Here is a 21,350-nt window from a genome sequence, read left to right as displayed (position 1 = left end):
ATTAAATTTGAAGTACCTAAGTATATAGCGAATTAATTATATAAACCATACTTATATATAAATACAATCGAAATATTAGAAAGTAATAATATTTTATCAATTTGATACGAATATAATATCTCATTGTGCAAATAGTCGAAAGAATCAAAATATTGACTGTACAATCTGAAATGTAATATAAATAGACATAATCACAGATAAATCTTTTTTACGTAAGAAAATGATAAAACATAACATAGAATAAAAGAAATGCTATTGTGCTGTTATTAAAATGATATACACATGTGGTAAGAAGTAATGTGTTTTTGCTTGTTAATTCCTTATATCCGAATAAATTATTGTGCTTAACAGATTAAAGTGCCATCAAATAAATACCAATATTAGTTAGGAAATTCGTGTGAAAAGTTTTGTAACTAACAAAGATAAATAATTCCTTTCAACTTAACACTTAAGCCAATTAGATTTCGCTGAAATTGTATTTATAAACATAGTACCGAGAAATAACGAAAACCAGAAAGTTCATTTAAAATTATTGAAATAGACGAATACAATACCTGTACTGTAGTACTTTGATCTGAAAATGGACTGCTAAAGAACGTTGTAATGATATTCATTAGGCAACCTGTCACATAATTTTCCAGAGCTGTGTCAGCGTGTTCACGATCGTGTGTGGCTGTTGCTATAATTCCCATATCTACAATGAAAGACTTTTCGAACAACGACCACATATGATTCGACGTGTAAATTTCTTTCATTTCGACTTCCGTGTCAATGTAACAATGATTCAAGAAATTAATATATGCTTCTTTTACCTATAAATAAACGTTAAGACAATTACCTGTAATTTTCCAAATACAATTTCTCCAGAAATAATTATGGATAAACTTACTTCAGGTATGCAATCTGAATGCGACACCATAACAACGATATCGTCTAGTGGTAAAAGACTGTGACATTTAATTTCCGTATTAACATTCTTACCCATTGTACAGCAAGCTAATAATTTAACCAATTCTACGTGGTATCTAAAATATATACATATATATTAATATAAAATATAACGCATAATTTACTACGTTATTATATTTCTTAAATGAATTACTTGAGTGGACTACTTTCGTCCATCCGATGTCGTTCAGATCGCATCATTTCCACAAAATGATTGAAAGAAGCTCGATCGTTATAAAAAACCAAAACGTCCTCGCCTGCTTGAACCAACTACGACGAAAAGCGCAATTAATTCGTATATTTTTAAAAAATCTAAGTTTAAAAATTTAAGATTTACTCGCCAAGTACACGAGTACCACTTACTTCTTGCATTACCATTTCCTGGCATTTCCTAATAAATTGATTCTCAGCTTTTACTATCGTTTGAAGAAATTTCAAATATTGCACATGTTTCCCATGAGTTTCTATGCAATGCACAAAATGCTGTATCACCTTGGCATTTACTTCATTGCACAAAGTCGAATTGTCTTGAAAAATGCTACATACTGTTTGAGCTTCGCGTATGCCAGGATTTAAAAACAAATCCAATTGCTTATGTAAAAGAACTTGATTCTGTTGATTTCCTAAGCAAAAGTTCTGTAGAAAATCGTGCGCCAATCGCATCAACTCGTTCATTCTGACGTCTTCTTTCGCGTCAAACGGAACTTGCAACAAGTCTAAGACGACCGTATGTACTCCGACGTTACGTAAAAGTCTTTGCTCGTGTTTTCGTGGTTTTATTTGACCACCTATCGTTTGAATGCATAACTTGTTCATTCGAATTAGAATCTGCTGTATCTTTTTATATTCCTCCGCTTGGTCTGCGTGCAATGGCGGACCAATGTCTAAGTCTATCGCAGACCCTACAATTATAAATAATTTCTACGTTAGAAAGAATATATTTTATTCCTATATTCCTATATATATTTCTACATTTTTTTCCTAATATCTTTTTCTATATTTCTACGTTCCTATACTCTTATACGCCATTTTTAATTACTCCATATGTAAGATTATCAGGAATACCTTTTTTATCCGATGTAGACAATTGAGGCGGAGCTTTTCGAGGAGTAGCTCCATCATCTTCTTCCTCTTTACTCTTCTTCTTTTTATTACCATGTTCCTCCGATGCTTTAGATTTGTAAACCCAAAGTTCCGATTTCTCAACCGACTGTCGTAAAACATCTAAGTCGGATTTTATTTGTTTATAGGATTCAACGTCGCTATCGGAAACCAAAAGTTGCACCTAATCGCAATAATTTAATAAATCTTTCTTGTTTCTTTTCTCCTCCTGTTAATGATTCTATCGTAAATTCACGCATAACGTACTTGTTTAAATGCTTGTAAAACTTCTTGTCTTTGGCTAAAGTGTCTGAAAAGCAAATGTAACGCTCCGGAAACTAACGGTGGATAGTCGTGCATAGCCAAATGTAACAAAACACGTAGAAATGTTCGGCCACCTTGGCCATCTAGATCCAACGCCACGCATTCCTCGCTAAATAGAATAATTCATGAAATATTCTAATATGTAGTGAAAGAACTGAAAAACATAAATGATAAATTACCTGCTACCAAATATACCCTCTGCTTGTGTGCCTATTAATTCTAAATCGATAGTTTTCTGACCAAGACTCAAGTCACCGGAAGCTCTTTCAGTTTCATCAAACTCTTGCTTGAAGATGCTCAGCAAACAAGAAATCCTGTAGTCCAATCGAACATCGAGTATGAATTGTAAAATTTCTATTATTTTCAGCTTCGTGTCCATTACTAGGGGATATTCTTTTTTCAAAAGTGGCTTTGGTCTAGGAGATGAACTGCCTGCCAATACTTGACCAGCTGGACCCAGTGTTAAGCTCGTCATTACTGCGCCCATATCTCCAATACATCTCAATACTCCACCTTCCGCTAATAAATGTTACAAGCAATTTTAGACCCGTTCTTAATTCATTAAATATATAATTTTTTAATTACTTCTACATGAATTTGCAAAGAAATTATTTCAAGCGAGATATTGGAGATTAAATATAGCAAATAATTACGTTATCAGAATCATAATTATCATTGATAAAAATATTTATGTTTACGAATACAAAATGACAAAAATGGAAAACATCAAAGGAAATTGCTGGGCAAAACAAATAGACGTGCAACGAAGGTTATAGAACAACATACATGAAAGAAAAATTGTATTAAAAGAATTGAATCGTAACTATTTCAAGTCGTCATTAAATCACAGTTATATATTACCTATGTCCTTAGAATCCACAGAATCAGCTTTAGGAGTTTTCAACATTGGTTAGTTAATTATATATGACATATATTAGAATTTGTGCGTGTTCAGTATATGTATTTGTTTAATATATTATTTTTTTAGTTTGTGTCAAAGGATACTGATATTGGAGGATTGAAATAAATAAAAATATGAATTACTTATTTTGTACTAAACATTTACATAGTGTCAACGGAAGAGATACAGTGGTTGGTTCTATGGTGTACAAAAAGGACACAATTATCAGGAAGTAATAATACTGTACAAGGAACGTTATGTTCAAGCGTTGTTAATCGTGAGTCGGGTAAATAAAAAATAATTTTTTAAACACTTACAGTCAATGTCACCAGTTGGAATTTTTCCATCGGCTACATCGTTTTCTGAGATACAGTCTAAAATACTGAGCAATGTTTTCGTTAGTCTCAAAAGATCGCTGAAGCTATAGAACCCGAAATAAATTAAATCGCGTGCCAATTTGACGACCTAAAACATTATTAAAGTAACATTAAACGATAATGATTATTTTGCGAATAAAATATGTTCGATATATTTTTTCAAATATTTTACTTCGAACGTAAGTTTATTCTGTTCTTGATCCGCAAAAGACCACATCTTTGCCACAACATTACACAAATAATCTTCCACAAACATTATAGTTGCGCTAAACTTGGCGCGCACGCCTTCCTTATTTTGATCCCGCATCCTGTTTGCATCGTAACTAAAAGCAGACAATACATTTCATAAATGTTTCAAAATATTATACATTCGCATATTACGTATGCGCATAATTCTTCATTCTATTCACGTACTCATTAATGCTCATTTTCGAAGGAATTTCAGACCAAAGTCGGGCGTATTTAACTGGTGTCACTTGCTCTTGCGGATCTCTGTCAACGTGAAGATGTAACATAAGTCGACAAAATGAGGCGCGTAATTCATATGGCACCGTTTCGTCCTCCATACACCTGAATATTTCGTTGAAACGATTTTTACATCAGATAATAAATTAAATAATAATCACAAGATATTTTATCTGGACCTACTTGAGTATAAGACCGATGTCCAAATGTGGTGATAAGTTATTTAACGCTAAATACTGTCTATTTAGACACATATTGCTGAAGAGATTTAATTGATGTCTATAATAGTCTAATATGGCCGCGTCTTGAACGTTGCCTATCTTTGCTGCTCTTGATAACTCGTTTAAAGACATTGTCTTCTATATAGATTATTAAACGTTTTAAATACTTTGAATAGACTTTATATCTATATAAAAATAAATATACAACTTATACAACGATACTAACCATCCCATTATTCCATATAAGAAAAACTTCATACTCTTCCATCACAGTTATTCGTGGTTCATCATTCTCCTGTTTCTCGTCTAACTCTTCCACTTCAACCTGAGTTTTCGTCATTCTGAAAAAACTTATTACATGGAATCGATATAGACGAAATCACGACTGTTAACGCACGAAGTCTACCTTACCTAGTTTCTAACAATATATCTTTATTCTTTTCGCTTAGTACGCTTTTACAAATTAATTCTTGCGTTACGGCAATCGCCTTTCTGTTAGAAATACATAAATCCGATAAATAATCCAGAAATCTGGACTCCCAATTGTGCATATTTTTTCTCACTAGTCCCACGAAAGTTTCAATTTCCGCTGCCGTGATATGTTTTTCTAATAATTTCCTATTATTGTGTAACAACGCGGTGATAGTATCTTCCGCCAAAATATCGTATCCAATTTGTTTTTGCATGAAAGCAAAGTGTTTCGCGATATATTCCTGCGTTATGAGGTACATTAATTAATGTATCTCAAATAGACATGCATAACTAAACGTGAGATCACATCTAAATATACTATACCTGGTTTTTCCGATAATCTTGCTGAGATAATCTAAGTATTCGATAACATAAACGAAACATATATTTGTACGGCGCGTGTCGTGGATCATTCAATTCTTCTATTCTAAGAAATGGTCCCTCACCTTCCGCAGACTCTAAGAATGGAGCCTACAAAGAAAACTTTAGAAGAGTTACGCGTCCAAAAATTACAATATTCATACTATCCTCCTTCGTTAAAATGCCCTATCTACCATCTCTGAAGCGAAGAAAATTGAAGTTTTATCGTTTCCTTTCGCGTCATCTTCAACTCAATTGAAAATATTTAGTTATTTCGTAATAAAACGGGTAATATAACTTTTATCTAACTGGAAAAGTAAAAAACGCGGAAAATTTCAAATACTTAAATATATCTTGAGAAAAAAAAAATTAGATAGGAGATTTTAAATAACAAAGGAAGCATATTTAACAATATTTAACAATTTTACCTGAAGTATCTTAAATAATTGACCAAGTATGTATTGCTCTCGCAACAACTTTTGCCGGTCCCTGACAGCATTGGTAACGATTAAATCTAAAGCTTCGGATTTATTCTGCTCGTTCTCTAAGCCAGCTATAAAATATACTATATCCTGCAATAAACTTGTCACGGCTCTTCTTTCATTGTGCGAGATCGTACCCTTTTCCAGTTTACCACTAATTGACGCTAATACTTTGCATGCGTCATTCGCGAAATCGAGATCTCGCACCTCGACTGGCGACACTGACCTCAGTGCAAACGCCTCTTTATCTTCTTTATTGATTGCACAACCCACCTTGCGATATCATTACAATTTAGACAAGCGATTTCTTTTTTAGAAGAATGGAAAATAGGACAGATTGCATTATATGTATACACTGTTGACCAAAATTTTAGAATCAATACGTGTATCACGTAATTCAAGAATTAAAAAAAGAAAAGTCAGGTGAAAATTTCATTAGTTTAGGAAATTCTTTAGTCAAAAATATAAAATTTAACAAGTGCAGAAAATTATCATTAATATCTGTAACATTAACTTCCCATTAATAACGTAATTAGCATAATATATGATAACTCAGAAAGTTATTTTAAACTTTTAATTGACAGTGTATACATTGCAATCAGTTTTATTTAAAAGTACCTTTGACATAACAGGTTTTTCGTCATCCTTATCGATTGGTACACTGGTTGAGTGAACCCAGGTGTTCGTACATATATGATGTAACCTGACGAACGATGATTGTGGGACCAAACTGTCGCCTCTCGTTAATGTAGTCGGATCCAATTCGAATAAGGAACTTATTTCGTTACTGTGTGGTACTGACACTAATCTATATACTGGACCAGGTGGATCTATAAACCACACGATCTATATCACGATTATATTTAGAACTGTATGAACCACGTATGTTATAAACGTTTATTGTATAGCTGTGCAGGGCTTCTCTACTATTACAACATGCGGGAAAATGTAATAACTTTATGTATACATTCCCTGAAGACTGTCGTCGATTCTATTTTACACATAAATATCTATCTTACCACGCTTGCCTTTTGTGGTCTCACGTGGTTCATCGGTGTCAATTTCTGCGGCCAAATATTGTCCCGTCGCCAAATGTTTGAATCGGAACAGGGAGTTCCAATGACCTGCTCCTCCCCTGCAAGGATCGTGCTGAACGACCTATAGAAAAAGATTGTTAAAATGCTTGAGAACCTGTCAATATTATATACATATACTCTTTGATAATAAATAATCTTCCATTATTACTATATCTCTATACCTTTAGAATCATCGGTAGCAGAAATAATATTATTATTAAGTAAACTAACAATAAGATATCAAAGAATCTAACCCTGACATGTCGTAGCATAGATCAAATCGTCAATCTATTCAAATCATCAATGCATTCGTTACGAGGTAAGATCAGTTGTTATTCAAGCTTACTATTTACTAATTAGTTTCTTGCTTATTAATTCCTATGCCGGTAATTTCTTGTACGTTTATTTTGATTTCTTAATAAATAATTTATTAATTCTTTATTTATTCCAAGATCTAACACTCGCCACGCCAATTGAAGGCCGTCCAATACTAACAATATGTAAGTACCGAGCACCAAGGATTTATACGCTAGGTTCCTTGAACACATAATATTAATCAGACGATAATTTTCTTACCTCAACCTCCCACAGAGCTTTACTGCTCGTAGCTGCAGTGGCGCTAGTCCTACCAGTAGTCCTGAGAAATACGTGTTGCTTCTTCTTGTACTCGTCCATCGTAAGAAACTTCTCTTGTTCCGCGTGAAACAGACGAACGACATCGCCACCCTTTAAAATCTCCTCTTGGTTCTCCCTATGCTCCATAAATAACGTTACTTTCCAGGACGTGGCCGCATTCACTACATTCACTTCCTTGCAACCGGGATTGTCGCTCAATTCGTAATTGGCGGCCACGTGAAGACCTTGTCTTCCGGCGTTCACTGGTTCCAAAATCACTTTGTCACCGACGACTACGCTGTCACCATCGCTACGCAGTTTGTAGAAAGGCATTATGTAGAGCCAGGAGCCCTCGTTTCCGTTCGCGTCCAGGTACACCCTCATCGCGTTCTTCTCGAGTAGAGCCGGAAGTCTCTTGTTCACCGTCAGGAATTTATTGGATTTCAGATGCAATAACTAGAAGAGAGACGTACTTCGATCTATAAAGGATACTGCTATATTTAAAGGAATAATATTTATGTAATACGGAATTATTATTTGCAGAACTTTCAACGTTATTATTTGGAATTCCAAAGGTATCGTAAATTGAATACTGCTTTCTATAGAAATCTGGACAATTTGGAAATTGGGTATTGGAGATATTTTATAAATGGAAGTTTGAAATATTTCGAAAGCTTATTTCGAAACAGCACTGGACGATTATTTATTTATTATTGTTACTTAGGATTCAGAAAAGTATTATTTAAAATTACATAGTAATGGCAAAATAGAATTTTCTAGCTATAGAAATTTTATGGATATCAAAATGATAGTTGAGTGCAATTATTCGCTACATTATCACACAGAATCTAGAATATTATTATTTAAACGATTACATAAATATTTTAAGCTAGAATATTATTTTCCATGACTGTAGTGACATACAATTTTCAGGTAATCATACCAGAGTATTCTACTATTGCCTAGTAATATAGCAATTGATTGAAATAGAAGCTATCGAAAGGCAAGAGCAAAATTCTATTATCGTTCGATCCACAGGAGAAAAAAGAATGAAAATGAAGCACGGAGCGCTAAAATAAGAAGCAGGACGTCAATCACACTGGCTGGTATATTAACTTTCAAGTCTATCATAATTCCCACACATGGAAGGAATAAAGCAGCTCGATAGATCGACAAAGACCCGATGTTATACGTTATTGCATCACGTTAAGTAGACGTCTAACGACGTTCATAGACACTCGCTCGCACGCCAGGAGACGATATATTTCGCCTCCACGTATAATACATTTAGCGACCATCACTTCGCCTATGTAACGTTGTTCCCCCTAGTTGTTGACGCTAAAAGCACCGCGAATGGGATTAATAATTCGATCATACACTTAAAACAACACGCAATCGCGAGTTGAAAGCCAAGACGAAATTCAGTGTTTAGATAATGCACTGCATCTTGACGATGCTTTCCGCGATAGTTTCATGCGACACGGATATCACGAAAGGAAGCTAATTCTGTTAATTGGCGACTGGTTATCGTTTCGTGTTGTTCTTTTTTTTTCTTTTTTGCGATAAGTCGACAACATGCAGAAGGAAAATGGCGAAATATCATTAGCCTATGATATTTGATAATAAGAAATAAAAAGAAGTAAGTAAGGTAGCGAGCATTTATGCTAACACTTTCGTGGTGTATTTTTCGTTTAATAATGAAAACGATAATACGATAGTATGGAGTACGATACGCTGAAATTTGAAAAAGAATGTATAAAGAGATGTGAAATTTTACATTAACGCCTTATAAAGGCGAATTTTTCTTAAAATATACTAACAGGATACACTAACAATAAAGTATAATAATACGGAGCAGGTATAGTACGTTTAAATTCGAAGGGAATTGATTAAACACGGAGAATAAAAATTTCAGGAAATGAGTGGGAATTAAATTAATTGTCTTTTTTCAACACTGAACGCAATAACATAATAACACGGAGCATAATAAAAGAAATAGGTCAAGCACGAAGAACGAAAATGTAGAGAGAAAGCTCGAGATTTTGCATTTATTTCTTTTAGACTTATTTTTCTTTCGACAAAAAATCATCGTGTGTTTAAATGCTATAATAGAATAATAGGAGTATAACGCAGGCAAATTTAAAGAAAATGAATTAAGCGTGAAAAATACAAAACGTAAGGGGAAAGGATTGAAATTTTACATTAACTGTTCCGCGATACATTCTTCTTCTTCTTCTCGCGATGAACTTTGTAAAATAATACCACGGACGGTAAATCGCTTAAATTGTGAAAAAGGTAAGTTGACCATAATGTATTATGTAGGATATATAGCTCCATTTATAATGAGATCCTGTGTCCCTATAAATCTTCGCGACGGAAGAATATAACAGCCCACAACACAGTCTTTGTAAAAGCTACCTTGGAGCGTGTTATTCAGTTAATTCTGAGAGGGTTAAAGGGAAAGAAACAGGGTATTATCGGGTCGTTCCATTCAAAAGGTATTATTTAATATTTTTCATTAGTATAGAAATGGTAAGTGAAGCGTCCGTATAAAAGAGAATTCTGTCCTTGAGTTCTAAAGCAAAAGCTGGGCTTTTGAAGCGTGTAGCGCAAGGTAAATTGATTTAGTTTGTATAACGGGGACAATGTAAAAATACAGAGAAATATTAGAGAAACAAAACATGGTAGCTTTGATTCTTTCTCACCTGTACGACATTACCGTAGGAGACCACGCTGCCAAGCAGTTTCTTGTTTTCAGTCTCGTTTTGTTTCTTTTCTATCTCGGCGGCATGCTAGAAATTGATCCACGTTAATCAGGATTAATATGCTTTATTTAACAATATAAAATATAATTAATTCATTAATTCACGCTTCGATTGTTAAATGAAACAGCGTAAATGTTTCATGAGACTTTCAAACTCACGTGCAATCTTTTCAAAAGCACAGCGTCGGTGCCGCTAGCGCTTTGCTTTGCTGCCTTCCAAAATTGTTTTTGGGCAGAGTAACGGTTCATAGGGCATATTTTGAACAGGCAATCTAAAAATTACGCAGAAGACCAGCGACACGTTAATCGGACGAAAGACATATCGGTGTAAATTTTGATTAAAGCAATGAGAGCTCGTTTTAGAAACGATCGATTAAGTTACTGACTGATCTTTTATTTCTACGATAATCATCGATGATAATTTTTGCTGGTTTACCTCGGAACTTCTTGGGTGGATTCGACAAATCTCCAGCCTCGGGACATACCACGCATCTATCGTCCACCAACCTAGAAAATAATTAAAGTGAAAGAATCTGTGTAGATATTAAATTTTCTTTGCATTTATTTGAAAACTCCGCGTAGTCAAAACGAGTGTTAAAGAACCAACTTGGTATTAAATTCCATCGATTAAAGGCTAAAAGTAATGAAATAGCGCGTTAAATATGACTATTGAATCTGACTTTATTGATTCATATTTGATTTTATTGAAGCGTAAGAAGATATAGGTACATGAGAGTGATACACATTTTTCAGAAACTGACAACAGAGATCCGCGACGTATAAAAAATTACAGGATCTAGGTGAAATGACGAAAAAACTATTAAAGAAATTTTTAGAATTTCCTTTTACAGTAGCAATTTGAAACGACAAAATTCGACAATTTAATTTAATTAAAAGAAATTGCGAATCGAACGTTGCATGCACAATACGTTAATAAGTTAAAGCTCTCATTTCTGTTTAAAGATCTTACAATCTCTCCATATTTCAGTTTATGTTAAACTACTTTCCTCTTATTTCGTATCAAATAATCTACTGTAAAGCTTAGGATTCGTTTCTGAATAAATATTATAAAAACAGTATCCTATCCTGTTGAGGTTATTCAGTATATAAAGAGAGAAAAACGCGTGGATAAAGTGTAAGATACAAAGTATATATTTGACTTAACAGTGCAATACAGGAATACAATTTGAGCTGGTCCAGATCCGCACGCTAACAGTGTTACTTTATAACTGAAAACCCCGAAGCCAACGTCGCCTGTCTACTGTTTATGGTCTGCCTCCCTGCTATTCTTTTGTCTATATGCTGTCGATGGCTTCAGAGCTTGAGAAAGCTAAAAAGATCAGATGTGGAGTTTTCCTATAAGTGGTGACCACTTCAACACCCTCCCTAAAACTCTACATCCCTACAAACAATTATATCTTAATATTTTTCTAACTCTTGTCGTAAATATCTGAACCTTGATTTTGTCAATGTCTTCACAAATACATTTGCCAGCTGCCTTTCTCTTTTCCATTCAAATTAATTTATTACTAAAAACACGAGAGGACTAAACAGATCATGTAGAGTTTCTTTTTTTAAGAAGTGATAGTCACTTCGACACCCTCCCTTAGAATACAGAAATCTATACCTCTTCTTGCAACGGATCTAATGGAAAATAGCTGGTACATACAAGACATCGTTCATTGTACATGCTACCCATTTGCCGTCCACAAAAGTCTCTATCTTGATTTTTCCTTTGCCGTACGCATCAATGAACCATCGCCGATTTCTATCTTCACCGTGTTATCGAATTTTTCGAAGACGCTGAACCATTCTTGTCGTCCTGTCATGTGATCCGTAGCTCCTGAGTCGATTATCCAAGCATCATGGTTTGCCACTTGTATCGTTGAGGTGCTTCCTAATAGACCAATTCCGCTGTAATCTCGATTTTCATTTCTGGGTTCCTGGTTGTCTCTGCTGTTGTTTCCTTTCTTATTTTTGAAGCAATTTTTGCTGGTGTAGCCTTTCCTTTTGCATGTAAAGCATCTAAAGCAATCCTTCTTTAGATGGCCAACTTTTCCACAGTTGAAACAGCTTGGTCTTTGTTTCTCGTATTCGCGTTTGCTTGACTGCTTCTGCTGTTTCCTTTTATAATTGTTGCCTTTTGTTACCAGCGCCACCGATGTTTCCTGGTCGTCTTTCTTCCATCTGATTTCTTCCGCCATCAGCCTGGTACTAAGCCTGTCTAAGGTCTTCTTTTCTTCTTCCACCGAATCCCACGCACTGTGAAAATGGTCAAATTTGTTCGGTAACACCGATAAAATGCGTGTTATCAGCATTTTCTCGCCAATTTCACTCCCAAGAGCTTTCATCTTCGCCGCTATCAATTCCAACTTTGATAAGTTGTAAGATACATTTTCAGATTCTTCCCATTTAAAATCGAAGAACTGCTTCTGGACCATACTTAGATTCTCATCCGACTTCATGTCATATACTGTATTCATCTTTTTCCACATTTCATGTGCTGTTGTGCAACATAAAAGAAGATCCAACGGTTTCCTTCCTACTGAAGTCACAATTAATTTTACGGGCGATTTCTTTCTCCGCACTGTTACCTGGATGACACAGACTCCCTTCGCACGCGTTGATCAGGTCGTCATCTTCCCCCAAAAGTGTACGCATGACAAAACGCCACTGGAGTCAGTTTTCTTCGCCACGTAACATCTCGATTTTCGCACTTGCTGATTCCATTTTAGCACTATCACTTGCTTTACTAAGCACAATACTTTTATTCACTTCGCGTTGCTATCTTACACTTTACAGCCCTGGGCCCATAACCTGTTGAGGTTATTCGGTATATAAAGAGAGAAAAACGCGTGGATAAAGTGTAAGATACAAAATATATATTTGAATACAGGAATACAATTTGAGCTGGTCCAGATCCGCACGCTAGCAGTGTTACTTTATAACTGAAAACCCCGAAGCCAACGTCGCCTGTCTACTGTTTATGGTCTGCCTCCCTGCTATTCTTTTGTCTATATGCTGTCGATAGCTTCAGCGCTTGAGAAAGCTAAAAAGACCAAATGTGGAGTTTTCCTAGAAGTGGTGACCACTTCAACATATCCGATACTCTTTGAGTTAAACTCGATTTAAACTTCACTTAAACTCGACACAAAGTAGCGAGAGCTCTAGAGCAACTAAACCACGAGATTGTCTTTTGATGGCAACGCCTCGGGGTTAACAACATGATATAGGAGACAGTCGTGAAATAAGTGTGGTCCAGCTAGAACGAAAGCAACGTGCAGATCGATATTGGGGCAGACCCAGTCTCGCCCGGGAGCTTTAAAGCTACGCAGCGTCGACGAACTTTCATCTGTCGAAATATCGGCGTATCGTTGCCATCGTACGATGCTTTCGCGCGTTGAAACAAGTGCACTTGCAGCGGCGGAGTGAGACGTTTAAAGTTTAACAAATTACACCGTTGTTCCTTTCCTGAAAAGATCAGAAAACTTTTCCAACAGTGAATGGTGATATGCGATGGCTGTGTAGACCAAAATAGCCATAAATCACTCTGCACGAAGAAACGTAATACACGATGAGAAAAATGGAATGTACGAAAGCAGTAGAAGTTTTATATAAAATGGAGTGTCATCAAATAATTGCAAATCAATAAGCTTTTATTTTTGAAGTTGAAATTTGGTGCAATTTAAAGTAAAATAATATCCTGAATATAATATTTCTCCTTTAAATGATGCGGTGTTGGGATTAATATAGAAAAAGAGAAAATAATTTTATAGCGTTTTAATTGCACATCGCGGAACGTAGCTAACAAGTATGTTTTCTTTTTTTTTAGAACCTTTTTTAAAGTTGTCCCAGATAAATATTTTTGCAGGAAAAATTGTTAGAACAGGGGGATATTTATTTTACGTTTTAGTTTTCCTTCTTCGGTAACTTTCGAATAATACGTGCCATTCGCTAGACAAACACACTTCTCCATAGTCTGCGAGTAAACTAGGTCATTCATATGCAAGTCTAACTTTTTATTGTTTTGAACTTTCAAAAGATTTGGAAAGATTCCAGCACACATATGAACGACTCACTGTAAAAGCGGCTTCTAAGTCGGATGTTTAAAATATTTCCGAATAGAAGGAAAAAGTTGAAGGAAAGAGATCTAACAGATTTTCCCTACAATTACATCAACCACCTGATTTACGTACAAAAAAATTAACGAATTACCGTAGTGAATTCAATTCAAATTAATGTCCGAATTTAAAAAATCCCAATGAAATAACCGACTTGGGAAAGATCTTAAAAAATATTATCCTTTCGATAAATCCAATTTTCTTATTTCTAACTAAAAATACATTTTTCACGTTGACAGTAAAGACCGTATACCTATTTGAGCATAGTCTGTCACGGAAAATACAGATAGGCAAGAATAGATTCGACCAGAGAATGAAAACGGAATCGAGCATTATTTTACCATGACAAAAGCGCGTTTACAAGCTGAACAGAAACGAAGGTACATATTGATCGCGGAATCTTGCATCAACGAAGCACTGAAACGTTGGATTCCACGGTGAACGGTTACTGTAAAACATCAAGGGAAAAAATTACGTTTCCTGTCCAAATAACGATTAATTACAAAGGCCGCTCTTATGGTTGACAGAAGAAAGTTGTTACGAGGAGGGTTGATTACATCCTTTTCAGTGTCAGCTTGGCTATCCGTAACTAACCACACCGCTTGTTGTTCGTCACTAATAGAATACATAGTTTGCTAACGAGATTGCATTTAGGCTTCTTTCATCCGCAAACGTAAGCTCTTTTAACTACCTCGAAGGCTAATGCGTTCCCTATAGAACGTAGCCGCAAAGGCTGACAAGGTTCGTATAAGATAAAACCGTTCGTTTCGCGTGAAATATATTCTTATTTTGATGTATTAATCATTGAATGTCTTTAGATTTTATAATATCATAAAATAGCTGCCTCCTTATTTTGTTTCATTAGGAAGATATTAGAAAAATTATTTTAAATAAAAAAAATTATTTAAATGATATTTGTTTTACGTACATTGCTTTATTTCTGTATCTTTTTATCGAATTTATTTATTCTGTATATTTTTTATTATCTCTGTATCTATTATATTATTGATAATGTCACTTCGCTATATTCGATAAAAAGAATGTAAATGTGTTTGCCGTTTATAAGCGGTGATATAATCTTGACCTATTCTGTATTATTTTATTAGATTGTAAATCAATTTTTATTACGCTATTAATTACTATGATTACAGAAAGTAAGAATTCTGCTCGTTTATCTTAGAACGGTGTATGTAAATTTCAATTAGTCACGAATGAAAAATAATAAAATTCCCAGTCAGAAACGATTTGCTATCGTGCGACATGCGTCTTATAAAATAAATCATCATCTGACGATAAATATTCTCGATATCATAAATCAAAGAGATCTAAAATAGCAGGAAACTACTGGTAGCATCTACCGGCTGTGACAAATGTTCAAAGTGTGAAAAACGTGAAACTCGCCACTAGCTACAAATCAATTGTCCGCGCGATGTAGTATCCAAGGCAAACAACAAAGTGAAGATTCGAAATTATATTTCACTCTCGTTAAAAACGAAAAAAAAAGTGACACTCGGTATGCTGCATTGCTATAAATTATAAAAGATCGACATGTTACGTCGAGTGCCTCTTTATGTATATCGAGGCATGCATAGACAATGATCCGATATTGCACGGCTAAAATCACTCAGACGATAAATCGGGCTTGCACGTGGATTCTGATCGGCAAACAGTGAGAAACAACGTGTGCCAGCACCTGGCGTGTAACCACGAATACTCGAACGCGATACATCTGTAATCGAAACCACATCTCGACTCTGTCGCTCACGTTTCCTATTAATGATCCGTGGATTCTCCATAAACTGAATGATGTCGGGTCAAGTCAAAATATTCGTCGAAATATCTTCTATGCTATTCGATGTGCAAATAATTTCGCCTAATAAAACAGGCGAATAAACGTCGGATTCGCGGTACGTTTGTTATCGGAACCATATTTCTGTCCTACGTTTCGAGTAATAATTCACAGATTAATCTATAAATCGAATTGACTCGACTTCACTTAAGACGTCTATCGAAAGTCCCGAATCTTCGCCAACGCGTAAAGAAAAAATATTTGGCCAAAACACAATGTAAATCAATACCAGGTTTGTTATATGTTTGCAACTGAAACTATATTTTAGTTCTACCATCCACGTTCACTGATAATAATTCACAGGCTGGGTATTTTTCTAAGGTTGGCTACCGGAAGCCATTCAAAGCCGAAAGACAAGAATTGAATAAATAACAATAACAATTCGTACATCAATCCGATATGTTTGCAATTGAAACTATATTTCAGTTCTAGCCGATTCAACCGAAGATGTTCGTCGGCATATCTTCACCAGTGTACGAAGAAAAGGGATCCATTGAAAAGACGAGAGCAAACCGATCTTATTCGAAAATGTCTCTATAGATTCAACAATCTCGATTCAATTTACATTGCCATCGAAATGCCATTACCAATACAACGAATGAAGATACACTTTCATGAGCATAGGAGAAAAATGAGAAAAAAATCTCACCAGGAACAAAGCAAATTAATATTCGAGTAACGATGCACGTCGCTCTTTCAGCAATGAATGCAATACGATCGATCGAAGAGGCGTTCTAAAGAGAGACGCGCGAGTCAAAGCTATCGGGTCAGCGAACAAGAAAGACAACGTAGACACACGATGTAAATTTTCGCAGGGGTTGCCTATAATACACATAACTGAGGAAACGGTTCGGCCACGAAAGCCGATATCGTGTCACCTACAATGTCGTGTCCATCGTACATGCATAACCGTGATTGAGTTAGCCACGTTACCGCATATAGCCCATGGTTGCTACTGTTAGACCATTAGAAGCAGAACTGAAGGCGGTTTTAACCCAAGAACGTATACATGCATTGCGCATTATCTCGTTTAAAAAGCCTTCACACGCTTAGAAACCTAACTTCGTCACACACGTTCATCCACGCGCGCGGTTCGTCGGTGTTCGTTCTTTACGTCTATCGAGTAATATCGAAGAGATGGCAAATCGAAAGCCGAGAAACCGAGATGTTGCCACGTAATAATGGATTTCTAGGATACCTGCAGGAATGCACGGTATGTGCTTTCGACTGCGTACCGTGCACTTCCTGCTGATCAATAAATCACCACGTCCCACGCCCTCGATAATTTTATTAATAACTTCGTCGACGATCGTTCAAAATTGGTAACCGTGCGAGCGTTTCTCTCGCGGTGGAAGAAGAAGGTACGTGTACGAGCTGCGAAATCGATTGTTCGAAATTATACGAGATAAGCGTCAGTCAAATATTTTGGCACAGAAATTTCAAAGATTTGAAAAAACGGTGTTAACCACTTTGGTGTGTGAACGGCTCGTGTAGTGATTTAAGGGTTGAATAACGTCAGAGTAAAGCTTCTATCGATGAGAGAGGTGATTAAGAGTTGGATATCGCTGGCAATCTAATCTCGCGCTTAATTAAGCATTGACGCAAAACGATTGTGTACTCGACGTATGAAACACTTAAAAGATCTTCAGAAAGAAAAAATAACAATAAATCGACGGTCGTGACGATCATTCGAACACTGATATTGCTTTAAGGCGATAAGCATCGCGAAACTTTTCTAAACCTTGTTGCGCGATCATTTGTTAACTAATATTAATGAACCCTAAAACTGACGAAGGATATAGATTTTTATCGTACAAACAGCATCTATTATTTAAAAAGTTACAAATTAAATCACTAATATTATTAATGCAGTGTTTGTTACAAAGTGATTCCGACTTTATATGACGTAGAAACTTATTTATAAAATTGTTATTGTTATAGCCTTGGAAGACTAGTGATTTTTCCTATGAGTTAAAGCTATTACTTGATCAGGATCCATTAGCAATATTTGCTTCTTACTGATTTTTAAAGTCTCATTTTCTATTTCGAATAAAAAAATTGGCATAATTATTTATCCTTTCGATATATTCATCCTTTACTGCTATATCACTGTGATTCCAAGGGGTAAATTCAAATCGAGGATAATGGAACAGATAATTGAATTATGCAAGAGAACTTCTTCAAGAAAGAGTATATTTTTTTGCCTAAATGTAAATGTAGACCGATCGAGAAGAAAGAAAAATGTATGCACAATAAATTTATAGTAAATAGATATAAAGGAATGGTGACTTTTCGAAGTATCTTGAAACCTAGGAGCTAAGAAGCTGATAAGATGAACGCGTTGTTGCAAACGTTAATTACATCCCTTTCATTCGCACCGCGAGCTGGTATACCGAACACATATAGCGAGTGCACTGTTATGGCAAATGACAAGTGGCCGTATAATCAAGATGCTGGCAGAAAACAGGAATTAGTAGATATACTCCATTCACCGGGTCAGGGATTTAGCTTGACGAGCTGCGATCAACTATTATCTCCGTATATTGGCATTAATCGAACAATAGCGCAATATGACCCAAAGATCATCAAATACCTTGCACCCTGTCTTTAAAAATTTCTATCATAGATACAGTGACAACGGTCGAGAGATTCGATTATCGTATGCTTTATTGAATTTTTTGAAAAAGTATACTGCTACGATATCGTGTGCTTACTAACGCTTACGTTATGATTCATGAATGTACGTTAGTATAATTAAGAGTTACAGAGGAAGGGATAGGAAAAGAAATGTGGTTTTCACATTATTTATTAGCCTAATATTTTTTATTAATGGACCTGTATTTTATCAAAATAAAGATATCTCGGATTCATGGATATGGTTACGATAACGAGAATATATGTATGTGGATAATAAATATAAACGTGGAACGTTACAGTACTAGATTATTTTATGATTATAAGATATTTTGATAAAAATCTCGCTAAACGGATATTGCAAAATTTAGAGATTATCTTCTTCCACGTCTTTCTTCTTCTATCTTCAACTGGCATCTCATAATTTATTCAAGAAACTATTAATTTCACCTATAAGATCCTAATATATTATTTATTCTTTAGATTATTCTTTTTAGTGTACTATATTAACATGTACTAAGTAATGTAATAAATTTCGTTATACTTAGAAATCCATCAATTATTATGCATTAAGAATTATATTCATGGACCGTAAAGAAGTGAAATTATAATTCTAATATTATTTCTTGTTGAGGTTATTAGATGTATAAAGAGAGAAAACGCGTGGATAAAGTGTAAGGTACAAAATATATATATTTAATAGAGAAGTGTAATAATAAGTAGGAATACAATTCGAACTGGCCCAGATCCGCACGCTAGCAGCGTTACCTTATAACTGAAAAACCCCGAAGCCAACGTCGCCTGTCTATTGTTTATGGTCTGCCTTCATGCTAGTCTTTTGTCAATATGCTGTCGATGGCTTCAGCGCTTGAGAAAACTAAAAAGACCGGATGTAGAGTTTTCGTAGAATTGATGACCACTTCAACATTTCTTACAATATCAAAAGCGAGCTAGATTTGCTCTAGAAATACACTAGCCTTTTTCATATTCAAAGTATTATTTTCATATTCAATGTATATACATAAACATTGATAATTAAGACGGTTGAAAAGGAACACAATGTAAAAACGTTCTAAAACGTAAGAAATCCATGTGCCATCGTCATAATTCATACGCATATGTATATTATATATACTCTTTGTCTTAGCTACTTAGCTGAAAGCACGTTATCTTTGGCTTACGCTATGAAAGGAGATAATAACGAATTGCAGAGACCTGCTCGCCAACTAAGTCCATTCGCAAAACCAGATTCGCGGAATTCGATCGCCGAGATTTTATTTAAGTGGCCATTCATGCCGGTGAATGCCAGTAGAGTGGGCGAAGTGTGCCTGACCTGTTTTTCGAGTGGCAGGCGAGTCTAAATGGAACTTAGCGATTAATCGCTCTTGGAATGATGCGTGTCAAAATCATTTACAAACTGAATCCTCTGCTATCGAAGAATTTTCAGTATACCAAACAAATACGTATTTCCTCTATTCGTTCTTTGTTCTCTTCGAAATTCTTTGTAAGAAATTTGCTGTAAGAAATTTTATATAATTCTTCGGCGATATTTCTCTTACGATTCTTTTCTCTTACATTTTGTTAAATGTGCAAAAAGCTAACATTTGACATTTACTCGAAACTCATGTAAAAATACAAGCAGCTTTCACGTTGAGAAATGTCAAGCAATTTCTCAAAACCATCATCGTATAATTCTTTTCTCCTTTTCTTACTAGCCAGGTAAGTTTCCTCGTTTTTCTCCTAAGTCTATGCGATTTCACCGCTCTCATCCAACAAGGAAAATGTAACTAATAAACATTACACTTCACGTGGCTTTTAGCTTGGCAATGTCGTTCATGGTAAAGAACTTTATTCGTCTGAAATTATAGAGGAGAAACATAAAATGGTTCACATATGAACCTTGCGAACGTTAAACTGACCAATTTCACATTTTGTGCATTTTTCGGATATATTAATATTGTCGGATTGGTATCGAATGTTTTAAAAAGAAATAATTTACTTCCATTAGATCATTTATCAAAAAGTATATTACATAAAATTTCATTATCGCGAGGATAACGCATAAAAATGCCTTCGAAAGCCAATGATATTGTACGTGTTACACATTGTCAAAGATAGAACAAAATAATGATTTTAAAATGAAAGTGATTTGACATAGTTAATTATTAACTTTGTAATAAGCTTGAAATCTACGATATGAGATGAAACAATAACTAGAAGATAAAAGACGCTAAGTAAAGTTTCCTTGGAACAAATGGGAAAAATTTCCATGATTTAAAAACAGAATAGTTTAACACGGTACTATTAATACTTCGATCTTTCCGAGTTCCGCAAAATTGTAGGATCTAAATAACAGAGAAAAGACACTGACAAAAATTTCGTTAGAATAAATAATTTTGACCAAGGTTTAAACAACCAGTTGGATACTCTGTCGATGCAATAAAAGGTTTAACTCCCTTTGAAGGAGAACATCAAAAAGGCATGTGCATCGATTTCACGAGACAGCAGGTCTCTGTGAAATACGTCTTTTTTCCGTGTCGCCTTGCACCGCTAATCGGAGCAATGATTATAGGCAATTTTCACTGGTTGAAGACCGGTTCCGGTATAAAAAGCGACAGGTATTTGCGTACGTAATTCTACG

General features: G+C 35.1%; 1 protein-coding gene across 17 annotated transcripts in view; it reads right to left on the bottom strand.

The window, feature by feature from the left end:
* LOC126918435 (inositol 1,4,5-trisphosphate receptor) overlaps positions 1–21,350 on the bottom strand; it is a 50,017-nt gene that overhangs the window by 11,246 nt on the left and 17,421 nt on the right. For 11 of the 17 annotated variants that reach the window (XM_050726303.1, XM_050726302.1, XM_050726307.1 and 8 more), the window contains 22 exons: positions 10,542–10,612; positions 10,265–10,377; positions 10,047–10,133; positions 7,303–7,797; positions 6,670–6,808; positions 6,269–6,480; positions 5,597–5,923; positions 5,133–5,279; positions 4,749–5,050; positions 4,564–4,678; positions 4,300–4,475; positions 4,066–4,221; positions 3,824–3,974; positions 3,592–3,739; positions 3,235–3,261; positions 2,553–2,892; positions 2,317–2,482; positions 2,014–2,233; positions 1,312–1,850; positions 1,103–1,218; positions 890–1,025; positions 555–812 (listed from right to left, as the gene is read on the bottom strand). In XM_050726303.1, coding sequence (XP_050582260.1) covers positions 555–812; positions 890–1,025; positions 1,103–1,218; positions 1,312–1,850; positions 2,014–2,233; positions 2,317–2,482; positions 2,553–2,892; positions 3,235–3,261; positions 3,592–3,739; positions 3,824–3,974; positions 4,066–4,221; positions 4,300–4,475; positions 4,564–4,678; positions 4,749–5,050; positions 5,133–5,279; positions 5,597–5,923; positions 6,269–6,480; positions 6,670–6,808; positions 7,303–7,797; positions 10,047–10,133; positions 10,265–10,377; positions 10,542–10,612 — 4,441 coding nt within the window. The remainder of the gene's footprint in view (positions 1–554; positions 813–889; positions 1,026–1,102; positions 1,219–1,311; positions 1,851–2,013; positions 2,234–2,316; positions 2,483–2,552; positions 2,893–3,234; positions 3,262–3,591; positions 3,740–3,823; positions 3,975–4,065; positions 4,222–4,299; positions 4,476–4,563; positions 4,679–4,748; positions 5,051–5,132; positions 5,280–5,596; positions 5,924–6,268; positions 6,481–6,669; positions 6,809–7,302; positions 7,798–10,046; positions 10,134–10,264; positions 10,378–10,541; positions 10,613–21,350) is intronic. The other 6 variants (XM_050726306.1, XM_050726309.1, XM_050726316.1 and 3 more) reach the window with 3 other exon arrangements.

This window comes from Bombus affinis, chromosome 7, assembly GCF_024516045.1.
Source record: "Bombus affinis isolate iyBomAffi1 chromosome 7, iyBomAffi1.2, whole genome shotgun sequence".
Taxonomy (NCBI): domain Eukaryota; kingdom Metazoa; phylum Arthropoda; class Insecta; order Hymenoptera; family Apidae; genus Bombus; species Bombus affinis.
Note: the sequence above shows the minus strand (reverse complement) of the source record. Positions and strands in the feature narration are given on the sequence as shown.